This window comes from Microcebus murinus, chromosome 20 (assembly GCF_040939455.1).
Source record: "Microcebus murinus isolate Inina chromosome 20, M.murinus_Inina_mat1.0, whole genome shotgun sequence".
Classification (NCBI taxonomy): Eukaryota; Metazoa; Chordata; class Mammalia; order Primates; family Cheirogaleidae; genus Microcebus; species Microcebus murinus.
Genome location: NC_134123.1, coordinates 9,957,825 through 9,975,635, shown reverse-complemented (window position 1 = coordinate 9,975,635; position 17,811 = coordinate 9,957,825). Strand labels below are relative to the sequence as shown.

Sequence of the window (17,811 nt, the reverse complement as noted above, 5' to 3'; positions counted from 1 at the left end):
GGTGCAGGCAGGAGCCCTGCTCAGATCCTTTTCCCTCAAGGAACAAAATCCTTCCACCCTTGGAAAAAGACCCCAAAACCTTGGCTCCCTCATGGCACTGGTGAAAACCTATTGTGACTCGGAAATAGGCAAAATTTAATACCCCCTGGTAGAGGGACAGGAAACCAACCTGGGTCCAGATCATTGGTCTTTTACTGCTAGGCAGGGACAAGGTTACTGAGAACGCCCCATCTCCACGACTGAGGAACTCAGGGCCTCCCTAAGCTTGAGAAGCCCAGACCAAAATAAGAGAAACAACCCCTGGTTGTCACCAGAATTAGAATGTCCCAAGCAGCTCCCTCTCTACCGCTGGGGGAGGGAGAAAGTATGGAGATGCTCTCTGAAGAACAGGTGCTCAGGGCAGGCCTAAAGTTGAAGGTGAAACAAGACATTAAGAAAACCCTTCAGAAAACCGACCCTTACCCAGTAACACTAGAGCAAGCACAAACTCAAGGTAACCCTAGAAGAATTCGAAGTGGATGGCACACTGAAGATATACCATAGCAACATCAAAACCCAAGCCCTCCTCGCTTCCTCACTATATTGACTCAACTACACCTGCACACACACACACACACGCACACACACACAAGTGCACTATTAGTCTAGTGGAAGAAAAGGCATGTCCACTCCCAGTCATAAATACTATTACTTCAGTTTCTAGTCTCCTACCCATGATGTTAAGGATTGAGTGCAAAATGTCAAACATACAAAAAGCAAGAAAAAACCCATTAACATGAGACAAAGCAATTAACAGGACCAGATTCTGAGATAACCTAGGTGTTACAACTAACAGACTGGGAATTTAAAATAAACATGAACATATGGGTAATTTCAGCAGAGAGTTAGAAACTATAAAAAAGAAGCAAACGGAAAGGTTGGAAACGAAAAAAAAAGTAACAGAAATGAAGAATGCCTCTAATGGATTCAGCAGTGCACCTGACACAGCTGAAGAAGGAATGAGTGAACATGAAAATAAGTCAGTGTCAATTATCCAACTTAAATAAAAAGAGGAAAAGAAGTGAGGAAAAACACCAAACAGGACATAGCATTCAAGAGCTGGGATAGTATCTAATGGTTCAACATAGGTAGAATATGCTGAATAGCAGAAGGGAAAGAGAAAAATAACAGGCAGAAAAAAATATTTGATACGATAATGGCTGAGAATTTTCCAAAAATAACGAAAGACGTCACAGTATAGATCTGAGAATCTCACAGAACCCCATATAAGATTAAACAACAGCAATCAACATACATGTTTAGACAGATAAGGAGAAAAAATTGAAGGCAACCAGAGGGAAAAGACATTACATACAGAGAAAAAAAAGAAAAGAATTACAGCAAATTTCTTATTGTAAACTCTGCAAGCCAATAAATAAATATGTAAATCAATCAATCAATCAATAAGTAAATAAATATTTAAAGGGGAGGCATCTTTAAAGTGCCAAAAGAAAAAATTTCCAATTCAGACTGCTTTATCTAGAAAAAATATTTGTCAAAAATAGAGAAAAAGAACAACTTATTTATTATTAGCATCCCTGTGCTACAAGAAATATGAGAGGAAGTTCTTCATGCAAAAGGTATCTGATACAAGAAAAAATCTGTATCTATGCCAAAGATGTGAACTCTACAGAAATCTTTGAAATAAAGGTAAGATATTTCTTTTGTGTATTAAATCATTGTCTGTGACAAAAATGTACCAAAGAACTGTGAGTTCAGAGCAGGTATCCTCAAACTACGGCCTGTGGGCCACATGTCGGCCTCCTAGGACATTTATCTGGCCAGCCAGGTGTTTTTTCCACAGCTGCCTGTCCTGCTTAGCAGCCGACTCGTCCCAGGCCCATGGTGCACATTCTCCAACGGTCTGAAGGACAGTGAACTGGCCCCCTGTTTAAAAATTTGAGGAGCCCTGGTTTAGAGTGTATGTAAGAGCAAAATAATGACAGAAATAGCACAAAAGATGGAAAGTAGGAATTTAAAGTACACTGTTGTAAGGTCGTTATACTTTGTGTGGATGGCATTATATTACTTGAAGGCATAGTGTGATTCATCACAGATGTGTATTGTATATCCAGGACAACCTCTAAAGACTTTGAAAAACTTGCTGTTGCTCTAATACAGAAGCTCACTCTTGAATTCTTTCTCATGTGAAGCCAAGATCCCACTTGGCCTTCAGGCCTGCCCCCAGGTTTGGGTCAACTTTCTTGGATCAATAATGGTAACTAAAAGGTACTGAACACTTACTAGGTGTTTTCAGTATAAACTACTCTCCATATTAACTCAAATAACCTTCAGAGAAACCCTAGGAAGTGAATACTTATTATCAACTCCAGGAAAGTCCACACAAGACCCAAGAAAACTCAGCTAATAAGTGACACACAGGACCAGCTACACAATTTCCTATGCAAAATAACATTTGGGACGCCTAGTTTAAAAATTATAAAGAGTTTCAAGACAGCAATGGCACAGCATTAAAACAACATGTGACTACACAGGTCTCACACCCATGAAGACAGCCCTGGTGATAGAGCCGGGATATGAATCCGAGCAGTCTAGATCAAGAGCCTGAGTCCTTACATGCAAAGTGATCCTGCTTTGCTACCCAGGACATTCTTTAAAAGTCCTTATCTGGGTCTGCCCTGATCTCTAATTCAGTGACCTGAGTCTGGCCAAGGGCACCCACTTGGCTGATGGTTCTCTGCTGCCCCCTTGTGGGTGGTGCCCATACAGCCACCCCTGCTTCAGGAGCAGAGCCTGGACCACAACCCAGGACAAGGCTCCCAGCCAAGGTCCCCAGTAGTGGTGACTGTACGGTGCTGACACATCTAGGGACAGCGTGAAGGCTGGTGTGTTGGCTCTCTCAACCTCTAGAGTCCTAATCAGATGGGAGCCATATGGGAGGAGCCTTCTCAAATCTTATTCCTCCTTCCAACTGAGGTTAAATGCCTTCTAGCCCAGGCGGCCTCCCCAGCCTCCAAGACAAAACTAACCCAGTTCCTGGTCCCTCAGAAGTGCTCAGGAAATGCAAGGTACATGGCATTTCTCTGCAACGGGTCTAGCTTTTGCCTCTAGCCTGGGCTAATCTAAGATTCCCGAATAAAAAACAAACACAAAACTGTTTTCCCCCCTCTATGCTCACACTCACCTCAATACCTCACTTCTGCCACCAGACGTGGGAGTTTGTCCCCACACATCATGTCTCCACTGGACACCAAGTGAGTGTCCTGCACGCCCATTCCCTTCTGACACTATCTCCCTGCAGGTAGCATCAGATCCTACACGTTAAGGGTTCAGTCCCACAAGACTGCCCCCATGGCAGATGCCAGTGACAAGTCCCAGGTTGCAACTGTGAAGCCGGCTCACTGTGCACTGGTCAGTGAGTCTGGTGGGACAGAACAGCCCCCCACACAAGCTACATGAAGTGGGTTTGTGACTTACATAATAAATAGCAAGGGACAAATGAAGCCTACAATTCTCTGGAAGCTGGACCCCAACGCTCGGGAAAGCTGCCAGGGGTGGGGAAGTCTTATCTGCACATTTTCCGCTTTCACCACAGCTGAGGGACCCTGGAAAGCAGCCTGCCTGGGGTTTTATACCTTGGGGACTAAAGTGTTGAAGGGCATCCTGTTTCTAGTGGTGGGGGACAGAGATAGAGCCTGGACTGCAACAACCAGTCCCCCAATCTCAACATGTTGCATTCCCAGAGTATTCTATGTATGTTTTGGAGAACTGCAAGTGAGAACACAGGGAGAGCTGGCCTGCAGGAACCTGCACTTCTGACCAACAGGGTGTAAACTGAGGGTTCCTGTGATCACATTAAGTGTGTGATTTTTTGTTAGAATAGCTCACAAAACTCAGGGAAATACTTATGCTTTTAGGTTTATTTTAAAGACTATCCCAAAGGGCAGAGATGAACAGTCAGATAGAAACTATGCACAGGGCAAGGTATGGGGGATGGGGCCTTCTCTGGGGTGGACTGTGCTCCCAGCACCCTCATGTGTTCGGTAACCTGGTAACCCCAAACGCTGTCTTTAGGCGTTGCTATGAAAGTATCCTTACATAGGCATGATTGATTGAGTCATTGGTGGTAGGTAATCATGCAAGTACAGATATCTTTTTTATATATTGATTTATTTTCCTTTGGGTAGAAACCCAGTGGTGGGATCACGGAGCATATGGTACTTCTCTTTTCAGTTCTTTGAGAAATCTCCATACTTTTTTCCAGAGAGGCTGCACTAATTTATGGTCCCACCAGCAGTAAGAGAGTTCCCATTTTTCTGGCATCCTTGCCAACATTTTTTATTTTTTTGTCTTTTTAATAATAGCAATTCTGATTGGTATAAGATGCTATCTCATTGTGGTTTTACTTTGCGTTTATCTGATGATTAGTGATGTTAACCTTCGAGGAAGAAGCCATTGTCTTTGGAGCCAGCTCAGCTCCCTCTTGCTGTCCAGAGGCCGGCTGCGGGTCTTTCTTGCCAGCCAAGCCAAAAAGCTTCTTGAGGGAAGAAGCCATTGTCTTCGAGCCACCTCAGCTCCCACTCGATGGTCACCGCCTCCCCTCCACACTTTTCAGCAACTCCAGAGCGCAGCAGCAGAAAGCCAACCCGGTCTGCCTGCTGCTCCAACTAGTAAACTCTTCCTCCTGGGATCTCAGACCACCTAAGGCCAAGGAAGCCGTCGAGCATGATGTGCGCATGCGCCCTTGAGCCTGGCATCCCCAGGCATGCGCAAACACACTGAGGGTAGCAGGTCTCAGAAATTCTTGTGGGCGCTCCCAGCGTGCAGGTGAGGGCACTAGCTTGGGTTCCCGCGCTGCTGGTGGGGTTCTCCCTGGAGTTCCTCAGGCTTTCTGACAGGGCCGCCCGCCCGGCCTGAGGACTTGGCTGACAGCACTGGCCGACACCGACCTCTGTGTCGCGCACAGAGCGCAGTGGCTGCCAGTGCAGAGGCTCAGTGGCCAGCGGGGATGGGGCTGAGTCCCTGACTGGATCCTGTCCTGCCGCTGCCAGGGCGTCTCTGCGGCCGGCGGGCTGGGGGCGAGGTGAGGGCCGCGTGCGGGCGGCCGGCGGGGCGGGGCGTGGGGCTGGCGGGCTGACCCTGGCCGCCTGCAGGTTCCCCCGCGCCGCCGCACGTCCCAGCGCGCCCCGGACAGCACCGGCGCGGGGCGGGAAGGGGCCGCCCGCGCGGGTCCCTCAGCGGCCACGGAGACGGGCTGAGGGGCCGTTCCCGCCCTGCGCCGCCGCCGCTGCGGGCGCGCTCAGGGGCTGCGGGGGCCGCGCTGCCCGCCTGTCGCCTGCCGGGTCCTCGCCCGCAGCCGGAGCAGGAAAAGCACCTGCCAGAGCCGACAGCAGAGGCCGCCCTGGACCCCTGCTTCACGCACTTCTGCGGGTGGTGACCCAAGAAAGAGAGTTTCCCAAGGGAGAGGGCGGGGAGGAAAGGAAGTACAGGGAGTGGTGGTTAGTGAGAACATGAAGCTGGGACAGAAAGTGGCAATTCCCATAAAGCTGCTTCCCCAGTTCTCCTTTGTGCGGACACTTTGAGGTCTGCCTGGCCTCACCTTTCATTTCAAAGGTTTCCGTAGAGTTAATTGTATCTTTCAGGCATTCGCTAATTTTTTTCCCTTCTCGATGAACATATGAAGAGAAGCCAATTACAAGTGCAAATAATATGGTAGTCTTTTGAAACTCTAGGGTTTCATTGTTCTGTAGTGTTAAAGCATGGTGTCCTGTTGCTTGATACTGAGTACACATTTGAGAGAAAAAAGAAAAAGGAAACTCTCCAAATATCCTTCTCCCTCAGTTTACTTCCTTTCCCCATTCTCTGGTCCCAGACATTCTCCATGGGAATGTATCGGATGCAAGAACCAAAGGCCGTTTTCATGATTTCAGAGATTGTGCCATCAAGTGCAAACTTATGAGAAACCAGTGCCTCGTCTCCAGGATAAATGAAACCGCATTTCTGTACGCCTGCTTCCCTCCCCTTTGACCAGCGATAGGTATATCTTTTCCTTACTTTTATTTTTTACTATTTTTCTCCTGGATTAAAACTTTAATCAATGGATGATTAATTTTAAAGCATGAGAAACATTTAAAAAATTTTTTTAAATGGCTAATCACTTTCCCAAACAATCCATCTTTCCTCAGTAAGTTAAAATGTTATTTTATCTTACCATAAATGCTTAGGTAAGTATTTTTTGGTTTCTTTCTGGTTTTTCATTCTGTTTCCTTGAATGGTTTGCTTCTCGACTCCTTATACCACTATGTTGAGTTCTTTAATTATGAAACCTATTTTTAATATAGATTAAAATTCCAAAGTTCCCCTCCTTATTCTTTCCTTTCATATTCCTTTGCAATGTTCACCTCTATATTAGGTGAATTTTTAATCAATATGCTAAGTTAAAAGGAATTCTTAGTGAGATTTTCATAGTAATTAGGTTAAGAGAATTTATTTTAACTGAGACTCAATCTCTTGAATCAGTCTATCCAGATAAATATTATGCGTCTCAATTTAAGTCTTTTTTAAATGTCCCTCAACAGCTTTTCATAGGTTTTTTTACATTGCGTAAATCCTAAAGACTTCTTGATTTATTTCTCTCTTCACTTTTGTAATTTTTTGTTGTGATAATGTTTTTCCAATATAATTTGTACTACATTATTTTAATATCTATGTATTCCTTTAACAATCAGTGAATAATTTTTTAAGCTATAATTTTGTAAGAGGAGGAAGAGTTGACAATCACTAGCAAGTACATACATATAGCACAAATTGGACAGTGGAGATTTCACCAGAAATGTTTAATATTGAAGAATGGTATGATGCAGATTAAAAACAAAATGAAGTAAAAATCCTGACAAGATGTGCTGCTTTTTATTCAAGCATAAGATAAGTGCTATAAATGTATGAATATGTAAACATGGTTATTTTCTCCTACAATCTTATTAGACAAATTTTTCAATAATTACCAAGTGTTGCCTATGTACTTAAACCTGATATGAAAGCTCTGAAACATGGGGCTCAGTAAGCTTCCTGGTTGGTGAAAACATTAATGTACTGAGAGTAATATGCCTGGAGCAGACCTGGAAGCTTCACCACTAACTGGCCAGACGTTTGATTTCCTATGTGTCTTTTCACCTAGTTGCTCATTTGCATCTTTATAACAAACCAGTAATGATAAGGGTAGCACTTTCCAGCATTTTGAGTCATTCTAACAAGTTTCTTGAGATCCTTAACTACCTCATATAGTGACCTTGTTTCCACATAAGGTCCCATTCACAGGTTCAAGGAGTGAGGACAAAGATATGTCATTTGGGGGGACACCTTTCAATCTACTACATAATGCTGTAGCACATATAAATGGTTCATTCCTTGTTATGGCTGAATAATATTCCATTTTATGGCTATGCCATGTATTGTTTATCCATTTCTCAGTTGCTAGATATTTAAGCTGTTTCCACCTTTTGGCTATTATGAATAATGCTGCAGTGAACATTTGTGTGGACATGTTTTCATTTCTCTTCAGTATATAACTAGAAATGGATCCACCATCTTTTTGGCACATTCCCTCCCTATCTTTCAAATTCCCCCCACCAGATATTTTTCCAAGGTCATGAACAGTGAAGTTTTTAGCAATTGGGCCACCACTTTGCCAGGGTGGTGCCCCATCTGACCCTCATAACAATGTTGTTTGCTTGTCAGCTGTGAGTAATGCAGTCCCAAAATCTGTTTTCTCAAACCACTTCTGGCTCCACTTGCCTTAGTTGAGTCCCCAGATAAGGAGAAGGCTGGATAGGACAAGATGTGCAAGAGATTTATTGGGGGAAATACCTATGGAGGCAGAAGGGGAGTGTGATAGGCAGAATAATGGTCCCCTGGAATATGGACACCCTGATTCCTGGAACCTGTGAATATGTTGTGTTCTCAGGGTACGAAGGTATTTTAGCTATTAAGGTAGCTAAAATGAGGACATTGTCCTGGATAATGCAGGTGGGTCCAGTGTACTGACAAGGGACCTTTAAATGTGGAAGGGGCAGGCGGAAGTGAGAAAAACTCGGCAGGCCATTTCTGGGTTTGAACATGGAAGGCGACAACAGACGGCGCTCAGGGGGTCTCTAGAAGACAAGGAAATTGATTGTTCCATAGAGGCCCTGGAAAGGAACTTGTCTTTCACAGGAAGTAGTAAACTGCTTCTTTACAAAAAAACATTTAACAAAAATATTTCTCTATATTTCTGATGGTTACATTGCATCCTATGTTATGACTACTCAACAAATCATATAACCAGTTACTAGTTTTGGTTTTTCAAATTATTATAATTTTTATTATTGTCAAGTTCACTGAGGTTAGCATCTAATACATTTATCTTTGTGCTCGTTCAGAATTATTTCTAGAGAATGTGTTTTCAAATATAGCTTGTATTATTATTTAGCTATGGCAAGGACGACAGATCAGGAGATGACTGCCAATGGCCAAGCTTTGTGCCCTCCAGATTTTTAGAGAACTTATGTGCTTTATTCTTGTTGAGTCCTCTGTGAACCCAAAAGGCCAAGCTTTCACACGCAGACAACTTAACCATCTTTGGAAAGGGGAGCTCACCCTCCATCCTCCTACACAGTGTTTAGGAGGTTTCCCTTCAGACTAACCCTGCTGATCCTCCAAATGGCTTGTCTGCTTCTGCCAGATTCTACTTTCTGAAATGTCCTTGTCATTTGTCATTTCCAGGGTTAAAGCCTTTCAATGCTCCCCATTGTCCAGGGATGAAGTCTCTTCCTTTAGTTTGCAATCACGATCTCTGTCCACTATTCACACGCCCAGTACCATTGGCCTCCCCAAGCAGCCCCTAAACCTACCTTGTTCCACTGCCAATGTCTCCTCTGCTTCTCCAAATCCTGCCCATCTCTTAATGCCCAGTCCCATCAGGAGATACCACAGACAGTTCTGGGCATTCATGCATATGAACACCGATAATTCTCAGGGCAGGAAAACACAAAACACCTCGCTATACTGGGGTCACTTTATTCACCAAGGCATTTATAATATAACCTATAGTTTGAATTGTTTAAGCCTTTTATACATTGTAATTGAAATTTAGCTTTCCTGGTTCTAAATTTTTATATATTTTTCGGAATCACCCTTGTTCTTTTTTTTATTCTTCAGTGCACAGCAGAAGACATTGTAGAGTAATGCATTTATAGGGAATGCATTTGCAAGTAGGCTCTTGAGATTTGAATCAAAGAAATAGCAAAGCTCAATGTTAATCAAAGTATAGTGCACTTATTGCTGGAGTTAATAAGTAACATCATTTTAGATGGTGTACAACTTTAAAGCATGCTCCTTATTAGCTGTGTTTTTTTTTTTCATTAAACTAATGGAGGGAAGGAACTCTAGACCAGGCCAGTTACCTCTGGAGACTGATTCTAATGCTGTCACCAAGTCCCCACCTCCACCACAGAGCTCCCTCACCAGCCTGCCACATGGCTAGATTGAGTGCTAATGAGTATCCCTTTTTGAATGTGAGTTTCCAGAAACTTCTTTTCAGCTACAACCTACGGCCTTGGGCAAGAACCCATGGACATCTCTGGGATTGGCATGTGCATTATGGCTGCTGGTTGCCCAATCCTTCCTGATATCAGTATTGGTCTGCCCAAGCTTGCCAAATGACAGTGGAAACAGAACACAGCTCTCCAGGCACCCGCCTCCTCCTCTGGCCTTTTCTAACCCCTCCACCCTACCACCCTCACCCTGGACCAGTGAACTGGCTATGCCACTGTGGACAAGATCAAGGTGTTTTGCCCCGTGATAAGGTTGGCAGTTAGAACACTGCCCCAGTGTGTCGAAGCAAGAGAAATGGCTGCCGTCCATTTCATCCATGACATGGCAGAAGTCAAAGCCTCCTTTCTGGTCCTGACTTTGCCATCAAGTTGCTGTGTGAGCTGAGGCAGCCCTTCCCAGCTCTGGGCCTTAGTCTCCTCTGGACATGAAGAAAGGAATGGAGTTGGGACTACGGATTAGTTGGCTCAGGCTGCCAGAGTGAAATGTCACAGAATGGGTGATTTAAACAACAGATATTAGTTTTCTCATAGTCTGGAGGCTGGGAGTACAAGTTCAAGGTGATGGCAGGGTTGGGCTCCTCTGAGCCCTTCCTCCCTGGCTTTCAGGAGGCCACCTTCTTGCTGAGTGTTCACATGGTCACCCCTCTGTGCACACGTGTCCCTGGCATCTCTCTGGGTACAAATTTCCTCTTCATGTTAGGACACCAGTCAGACTGGTTTAGGGTTCACTCTAGTGATCTTATTTTAGTGTGATCACCTCTTTAAAGTCCCTGTATCCAAATGTAGTCACATTCTGAGTTACTGAGGTTTAGGGCTTCCCCATATGAATATTGGCTGGACCCAGTTCAACCCATAACAGACCACGTGGGTCATTTGGCTACAGGGCTAAGGACCCTTTGTCTTTCCCCAGAAGCAAACTGAGTCAGGGATTGAAGCACAAGCAGGAGACAGGAATGGGAGAGGGAAGGTGAGGTGGGGAAGGGAAAACAGCCAGTCAAGGGTCCGATATGAAGTCCGATCCCACTGTGGGTGCCTGGAGCTTAATCCTAAGAATAGACTGTGGGAACAGAATACACGGAGGTATTTATCTCCCAAGAACCCTAGTGCTCCCATCTCCAACCGTCTACCGCCCTCTGGCCCTCTGCGTAGCTCCAGGCTGCAGGCAGCTCGCTACCCTTCCTGGCAACCTGGAGGACCCAGAGGGATCAGCAGGGAGGCAGGGTTACTGTGCAGGGGGGAGGTGGAGGGAGGAGAAGCCAGAAGGGAGAGGCTGCAGGAGATTCCCGCAGGCCATCAAGCTTGTGCTTGGGCAACAACAAAGGTGGTTTGTCATGAATGGACACCAAAGCAGAGGGCTTAAGCATGTGGGCTGTGCAGCCACGCAGCCTGTGTGCAGTGCTTAGCGCCTCCTACTGGATGTGTGACCTCCCAGCAGGTCCTTAACCACACTGAGCTTCAGGAGATCCTAGGACCAATTTCACAGGGGTGTTTTGAGAACGGAGATCCTGTACACAAAACTCCCAGTATTTGCCCGCCAGGGAGCACTCAATAAATATTTGTTAAGTGAATGTATGAATAATAAAAATGGAAAGTACAGATAAGTAAAAATACAATATTACCACTACAGTTCTTATAATACTAATTAGATGTCTAATCTTACAGAATTTTCCTATGCAAGTAAAGATGTATATTGCTAGTAGATATACATTGCTTTAGTATATTCATAAGGTTGTGCAAACATCCCCATCATCTATCCCAGAATATTTTTACTGCCCCAAAAAGAAACCCGATGCCCATTAGCAGTCACTCTGCGTCCCCCTCATTTCCCTCTTCCCAGCACCCGGCAACCACTGATCTACTTTCCGTCCCCACGGAAATATCCATTCTGGAAATTTCATGTAAAAATAACCGTACAATATGCTGTCTTTTGTGCCTAGCTTCTTTCACTGAGCATAGTGTTTTCAAGTTTCATCTGTCTTATAGCATGTTGTTTTCATAGGTGAGTGATATTTCACTATACAGATAGACCTCATGTTATTCATGCATTCATCAGTTGATGGGCATTTGGGGTGTTTTCACTGTTTTGCTATTATGAATATACTATTATTTGACTACAAGTTTTTTATGAACACATTTTCAATTTTCTTGATAATCTACCTTAGGAGTGGAATTGCTGGGTCACATGGTAACTCTGTGCTTAACTTTTCCAGGACCTGTAAAACCGTTTCCCAAAGCAGGCACAATAGTTTTATCACCTTTTTTGATCCTTTCCCACTAGATTGTAACTGTTTTTCCTTGTCAATATATACGCATGTGTATCACTACTTTGAGTGAGAACATAATATTAATATTTCCTTAACCAGCTGTACCAGGGTGTATTTAAAGATTCCATATTGTTGGACATTTGATGATCCTAGGAAAGAGGCCTTCGAGTGTCTTCCTTGTGTCCCCAGCAGCTTGTAAATGGCACTTTCCCAGGTGTACCCAGAGCACTTTGTACCCCCCAATTTGGTGCTTTCAGAAGCATTGCAAGCCCCCCCTCCCCACACACACATCTGTCTTACTACTAATCATGAGCTCCTTGATAGGATGAACTCTGTCTTGAGTTTGCCTTCGTGTCCATAACACCCGCCCAAGTGTCGGGCATTTTGGGAAATGTTCAAAGAATGAATGGATACACGGATGGGTGGTTATAGCGAGGGACTGTGGAGAAATAACGTTCATTTTTACCTTCTGTCCAAAAATCCTTGCTTTGAGAGTTGTGAGTTCCCTGACCCTGGAGTTGTGTGACAGGAAGCCAGGTCAGGTGGGAAGAACACTGTACAGTAACTTTAGGTATCAGAAGGGGACTAGATGGGATTTAAGATCATTTTGAAACTTAAGAGCCTTGAACTCTGTGAAATATAAGCCCAGGGAAGCTAAGAGATGTGCCCTCAGTTGCCCAGCTGAGCCCTTGTATGGCTGTCAGTTGCTATAAATATTGTTAAGTTCATTGTGTGGACCTAAGCTCCTTCTTGCCTGAAGGCACCTGCCTGCTTGTGCCTGGCCTTCGGGAACCTCCCAGTGCCCTAAGGTCAGAGTCCCACAAAGGGCAAACCCTTATGTAACAAGCTGTTTGGCAAGTCTGTGGCTCTCTGTAAAGGATTTAAATAGAAGAGAGTGAAGTGTAGATGGGAGTGGTTTTGCAGTCCCAACAGACCTCCAGGGCGGTCATTGACAGTGGAGAGAGCTTTTCTGTTGTCCCTGACTGGATCACTGGGCTGTGGGGGTGGGAGCCCAGTGGCAGGCGCTTGGGCTGTGGGGCAGGAAGGCACAGCCATCAGCACAGCACCTAGACCCGGACAGCTCACAGACCCTGGGAGCTGCTGTCCTTCGCGATGTGGCTCTGTGCTCTCTTCCTGGCCACTGTAACCACTTCCTGCATTTGGGGTGAGTTCCTCTGAAATGCATATATCAGGGGCGCATGGAAATCCTTGTGCTGGGCTGAGGTGGGCACAGATACGTACAGGCAAAAGGCACTACAGGTCTGGTTCTGCAGAGGTGCCCAACTCTGGACTTGGATCGGCGGAGCAGCCAGCCTCGGCCATCGCTGAGGCGCAGGGAGGAGAGACAACACTCCTAGACCACAGCTGCGGGTGCCACAGGCAGGAGGGTGCCAGGCAAACCTCATGCCTCACACAGGAGGAACGTGGGGAGCTCAGCTTAATTTCCCCGTGACTATTGGTCCAGATATAGCCAATTACTATAGGATAGCATAGCAGAATATGAAAGCAAGGACTCTGGTGCCTGGGTTTGAATCCTGCCTGGGCACTCCTAGCTGTGTGACTCTAGGCAAGATAGTTAACATGTCTTTGCTTCAGTTACCCCGTCTCTAACATGGGGACGTTGACAGTACCTACCTCATTGGGCTGATGTGGGGATGACATAGGATGTTTCTAAAGCACTTAGGACAGTGCCTGGTACAGAGGAAGTGCAGGAAAAGGATGGGTAAATAAAGGAGTGTTGTTACATGTGCACTGGTAGAAAATTTGAGGTATGGTCAGAGCAATGTATAAGGAGCCAATTGCCATTGAAAAGACAGTTTGTTACTCATAGTCTCAGAGGAGGGGCACAAACTGGGGTGGGGGTGGGGCACAAGGGGAAACTCCAGAGCAGGGGGGTGGGTGGGCAAGAGCTTTTATTAGGATTCTGCTGGAAGAGGCAAGGCGAGGTAGCAGGCTTAGCACTGGCTACTGAGTAATTTCAGGGGGGCTATAGGGGCACAAGGCTGTCCCTAGTTGTCTGGCACTGGCTCTGGAGTGACTAGGGCAGGTGGATGGTGGCCCAGGGCGTAGGAACCTATCAAAGAGGTGGTTGGCGTGTGGGCTCTGGGATGGTTGGACCCGGGAGGGACAGTGCCTCCAGAACCAGCAAGGCCTCAGTGGCAATGCTGAGAATACAGACAGTGGCAGACGTGGGAAATGCAGGGGGCAGCGAGGGACCTCGAGCTACATCTGTGCCATTTTGTAGATGGAGACACTGAGACTCCCAAAGAAGAATGTACTTGCTCAAGGTTACCTGTGTAACCGCGCCCTGTTCTATGTCTGGCTCCTGCATCCAGAGCCAGGGGTCCCCCATTAACCCTGACAGCCCAGGCCCTGTCTGGGTTCTGTCTTTATGACAGGGAGACTCTGTGAGAGACAGCCTGGAACTGCGTGTAAGGGCAGAGTAAGAAAGGAACCAAATATGGACTGGAATATTCCTTCACCTCTGGTTACCCCAGGCAGTGCCATCCATTTCCATCTTTAGCAAGTCCTTGCACGGTGCTACCACTTCCTCAGTTTCCTCATCTGTAAAATGGGCACGTTGATGCCTACCTAGCAGTATTTTTCTAGGGCTAATTTATGAGACTGCCACACTGCTGGCTATGCTAAGAGGGTGATGAGGATTAATTTAAATGAATTGGAATGTATGTCTGGCACGTAGCAAATGCCCACTGTGTACACACTACATATAAACATAGTGGTGACTGCTGTTGTTCTCATTCTTGACTGTGTCTTCCCACCCCTCCCCCTGCCTTTCTACCCTTGGCATTCTGGCTTCTGACCTCCTCTCCCCTTTGAAGGTTATCACCGAGCTGACAAAGGCCAGGCCTAGTATGTTATTCTCTGTACTTTACCCTCCTCCTCTCTCCTGGGCTTCCGTGAGGCCTGGTGTTTTCCTGCTGAGACTCTGATGGATGTTCTCAGTCTCGGTTGTAGCTGTCCCTGTTTTATCGTTAGTTCTTTCTCTTCTCTCTCACTCTGGCCTCTTGAGTGAAGCCACCACATGGATGGCGCTCATCTCACGCTCTGGAAGATGAACCTACTCTGCCCCTCACCCAACCTTCTTCCACTCTTAAGTGCCCACGTCCTGTGGGATCTCTGTCAGGATCTGTCCCTGACACCGACGCTGACCCTGTCTGAATTGGGGCCAGCCTCACAAGCAGCTCTTGCATCTCCTTCCCTCTCACGTCCCCCACATCTGCTCAAGGACTGAGACCTTCAAAAATCCTGTACAGGCATTGCAATATTTCTTCATAAAAATGTCTTCTAATAATAAAAATGAATCTGTGTTTCGGGCAGAAAACTTGGAAATCACAAACGAAACACGTCACCTGCAAGGCCACATCATTGCTACTTCATTGAATAGCCTTCCAAAGAAGTTAATCTCAGTGTTGTCTTAATTGGCAATGACAAAAGTAAATAACAACCTAAATGTCCACAGTATAGGATTAGCTATTAATAACAGGAGGCATAGATACTGTTTTGTAACCATAAGGAGTTTTTGCATAAGGAGTTTCTAATGTCATTGGGTAATCTCCTATGAGACCAAATCTGGATTATTCTTTTCTGTTCTGGCCACACACACTGAAAGACATGTTGGATGTTTGTCTGTATCCAAAGCAGCTCAACAGGGAGGACAAGAGGCTGGAAACAATATCCTGGGAAGGATGCTTAGAGAAATCAAGGTCACTGAGGCCAGACAGGACTGGGAGGGGGGGTGGCATGATCAAGTGTCTGAAAGGCCACCTGCCCCGGAAGGTCACATTAGCTTGGTCCCCTGGCAGGTGGAACCAGGACTGATTCGGAAGCTGCAGGGACATGGACGTCAGCTCAGGGGGAAGAATGGTCTGCTCTGCAGAGAGGAGCAGCCGGGACTCTGCCCCCGTCTCTCTCCTCTGCATGTCCCTCTCTGAGCCATAGCAGAGTCCTCCTCAAGCTTGTGTGCCTTCCTCCAGAACACCTCCCGCTGCTTACTTTTCTGTGAAATAAAACCCCAGCCTTTAGCCTGGCATTCTGGGCCCTCCCTGACCCGCAACTCTGTCACCTCAGGGTCATTTTCCTCTCCCCATAGCCTCCACCTGGTGCCCACGGGCCACTCGCCCTGCCCGGGCAGGCTCTGCATCTTGCTGTCTCTGACACGTTCTCTCCTCTCTGCTTCACACCAGCCCCTGCTTTCATCTCCCCTCATTCAGCCCCTCCTGCTGCAAGTCCCAGCCCCTCCACGTGCCCCCAGTCAGATGGCCTCGCCCCTCTTCTACCTCCTGAAGCCCCTGACAGGTCCCTCTCCCAGGACACCACCACTTTCTTCCCGGATATAGGCTCGAGTGTGTATGTGGCTCATTCTCCCTGTGAGGTTCAGTGGTCCTGGGACCAGGGGCCACCTCCTGTTCACCTGTCACCCTGCATGCGGCCCAGTGCAGGATGTAATAGATGAATGTTCCAGAGGCTTCTCAGAGGGAGACCAAGTGACCTGTTCTTCCCAGCAGCTCTCCTTCTTGCATTTGTTTTTCACTCCATGCTTTTCCACCTCCCATTCCAATTTGCTCCTTAAAACAGCTCTGTGAGTTAGGAAGGACAGTGACCCTCACCCCTTTTTCACATTGGAAGAAACTGAGGCCCTGAGGGCTTAAGTGACTTATTCAAGGTCAGATGCCTATAAAGTGGCAAACGCCCCCTGGAATCCAGGTCAAGCCTTGCAGCTGCGACGTGTCCTCATTTCCTCTCACTGTCCAGCAGGTCGCCCGTCCTCGCCGCCTGTGGTGGCCACCGTGCATGGCAAAGTCCGGGGGAAGCACGTCCACCTGGAAGGATTCTCACAGCCTGTGGCCGTGTTCCTGGGAGTGCCCTTTGCCAAGCCCCCGCTCGGATCCCTGAGGTTTGCTCCGCCGCAGCCTGCAGAGCCGTGGCACTTTGTGAAGAACACCACCTCCTACCCGCCCATGTAAGCCTGTGGGGTTGGCGTTGGCACCTTTCAGTGGGGAGGTTTGCCCCAAAGTGATGCAGGGCGGAGTCCCGCAACCCCCTGATTGGCTTGTACTTTGTTCCGGAATCCTTAAGAATACTGTGGAACGTTAAGTGGCTTGTACTTTGTTCTGGAATCCTTAAGAATACTGTGGAACGTTAAGAACATTCCAGAATTCTCAGATTTATGCTAGAGTCTAATAATCAACACATATTTATCGAGCACCTACTGGGTACCAGGCATGTTCTAGGTTTTTGGGGATCCATTAATGAATAAAAGTAAAATCCCTAGCTTCAGGTAGCTTGTGTTATAGCACAGTGAGACAGACAATAATCATATGCAAATTAGTAAATGAATAATGTGACATGTTAGAATATGACAAATGCATTGGAATAGAACGGAACAGTTGAGCAGGTGAGGGAGGTCAGAAGTAATGGTCCTCTTATTCTCTTGTCTTGCCCATTGGCACAGTTGGGGGTGTGGGTGGGGGTGTGTGTGGGTGGGGAATGTAAAGGCGTGTTGTTTTCACAAGCCCTCAATGCCCAGGCATGTCTAGCTACCTACTGACGAGCAGAGCAATGGTGGATGTGCCCTAACACCCAGGCCAAGCTGGGCAAAACAGCCCACAGGTTACAGTCTTCCTTACAGCTGCCCCCTGGGGCACCTCAGACATCTACATGCATCAATGATTCACCTCCACAGCAAGACATTTCTCAGGATTTCCAGGGCCCACCTCTGGCTGCCTTCTCTCCTTCCCTTCCTTTCCTTTCTCTTAAGAATAATATTCAGTTTTTATTTTCTTATTGCAAATGTACTACATACTTATTACAGAAAATCTAGGAAGCACAGAGAAGGAAAAGTAAGGAAATTAAAGTCATGGTCAATTCCACCAGTCAGAGAGAATTGCTGGTCATATTTTAGATCACGTTTTCCCAGTCTTTTGTCTGTTGCACAC

At 46.4% G+C, this 17,811-nt stretch overlaps 1 protein-coding gene across 3 annotated transcripts in view; it reads left to right on the top strand.

Moving 5' to 3' along the window:
• Positions 1-12,757: 12,757 nt before the first annotated feature.
• Positions 12,758-17,811, top strand: part of LOC105866547 (liver carboxylesterase 1-like) — a 29,830-nt gene continuing 24,776 nt past the window's right edge. Inside the window, exons 1-2 of one of the 3 annotated variants that reach the window (XM_012755947.3) lie at positions 12,758-13,019; positions 16,628-16,835. In XM_012755947.3, coding sequence (XP_012611401.2) covers positions 12,968-13,019; positions 16,628-16,835 — 260 coding nt within the window. In that variant the 5' untranslated portion in view covers positions 12,758-12,967. The remainder of the gene's footprint in view (positions 13,020-16,627; positions 16,836-17,811) is intronic. The other 2 variants (XM_012755948.3, XM_075995650.1) reach the window with 2 other exon arrangements.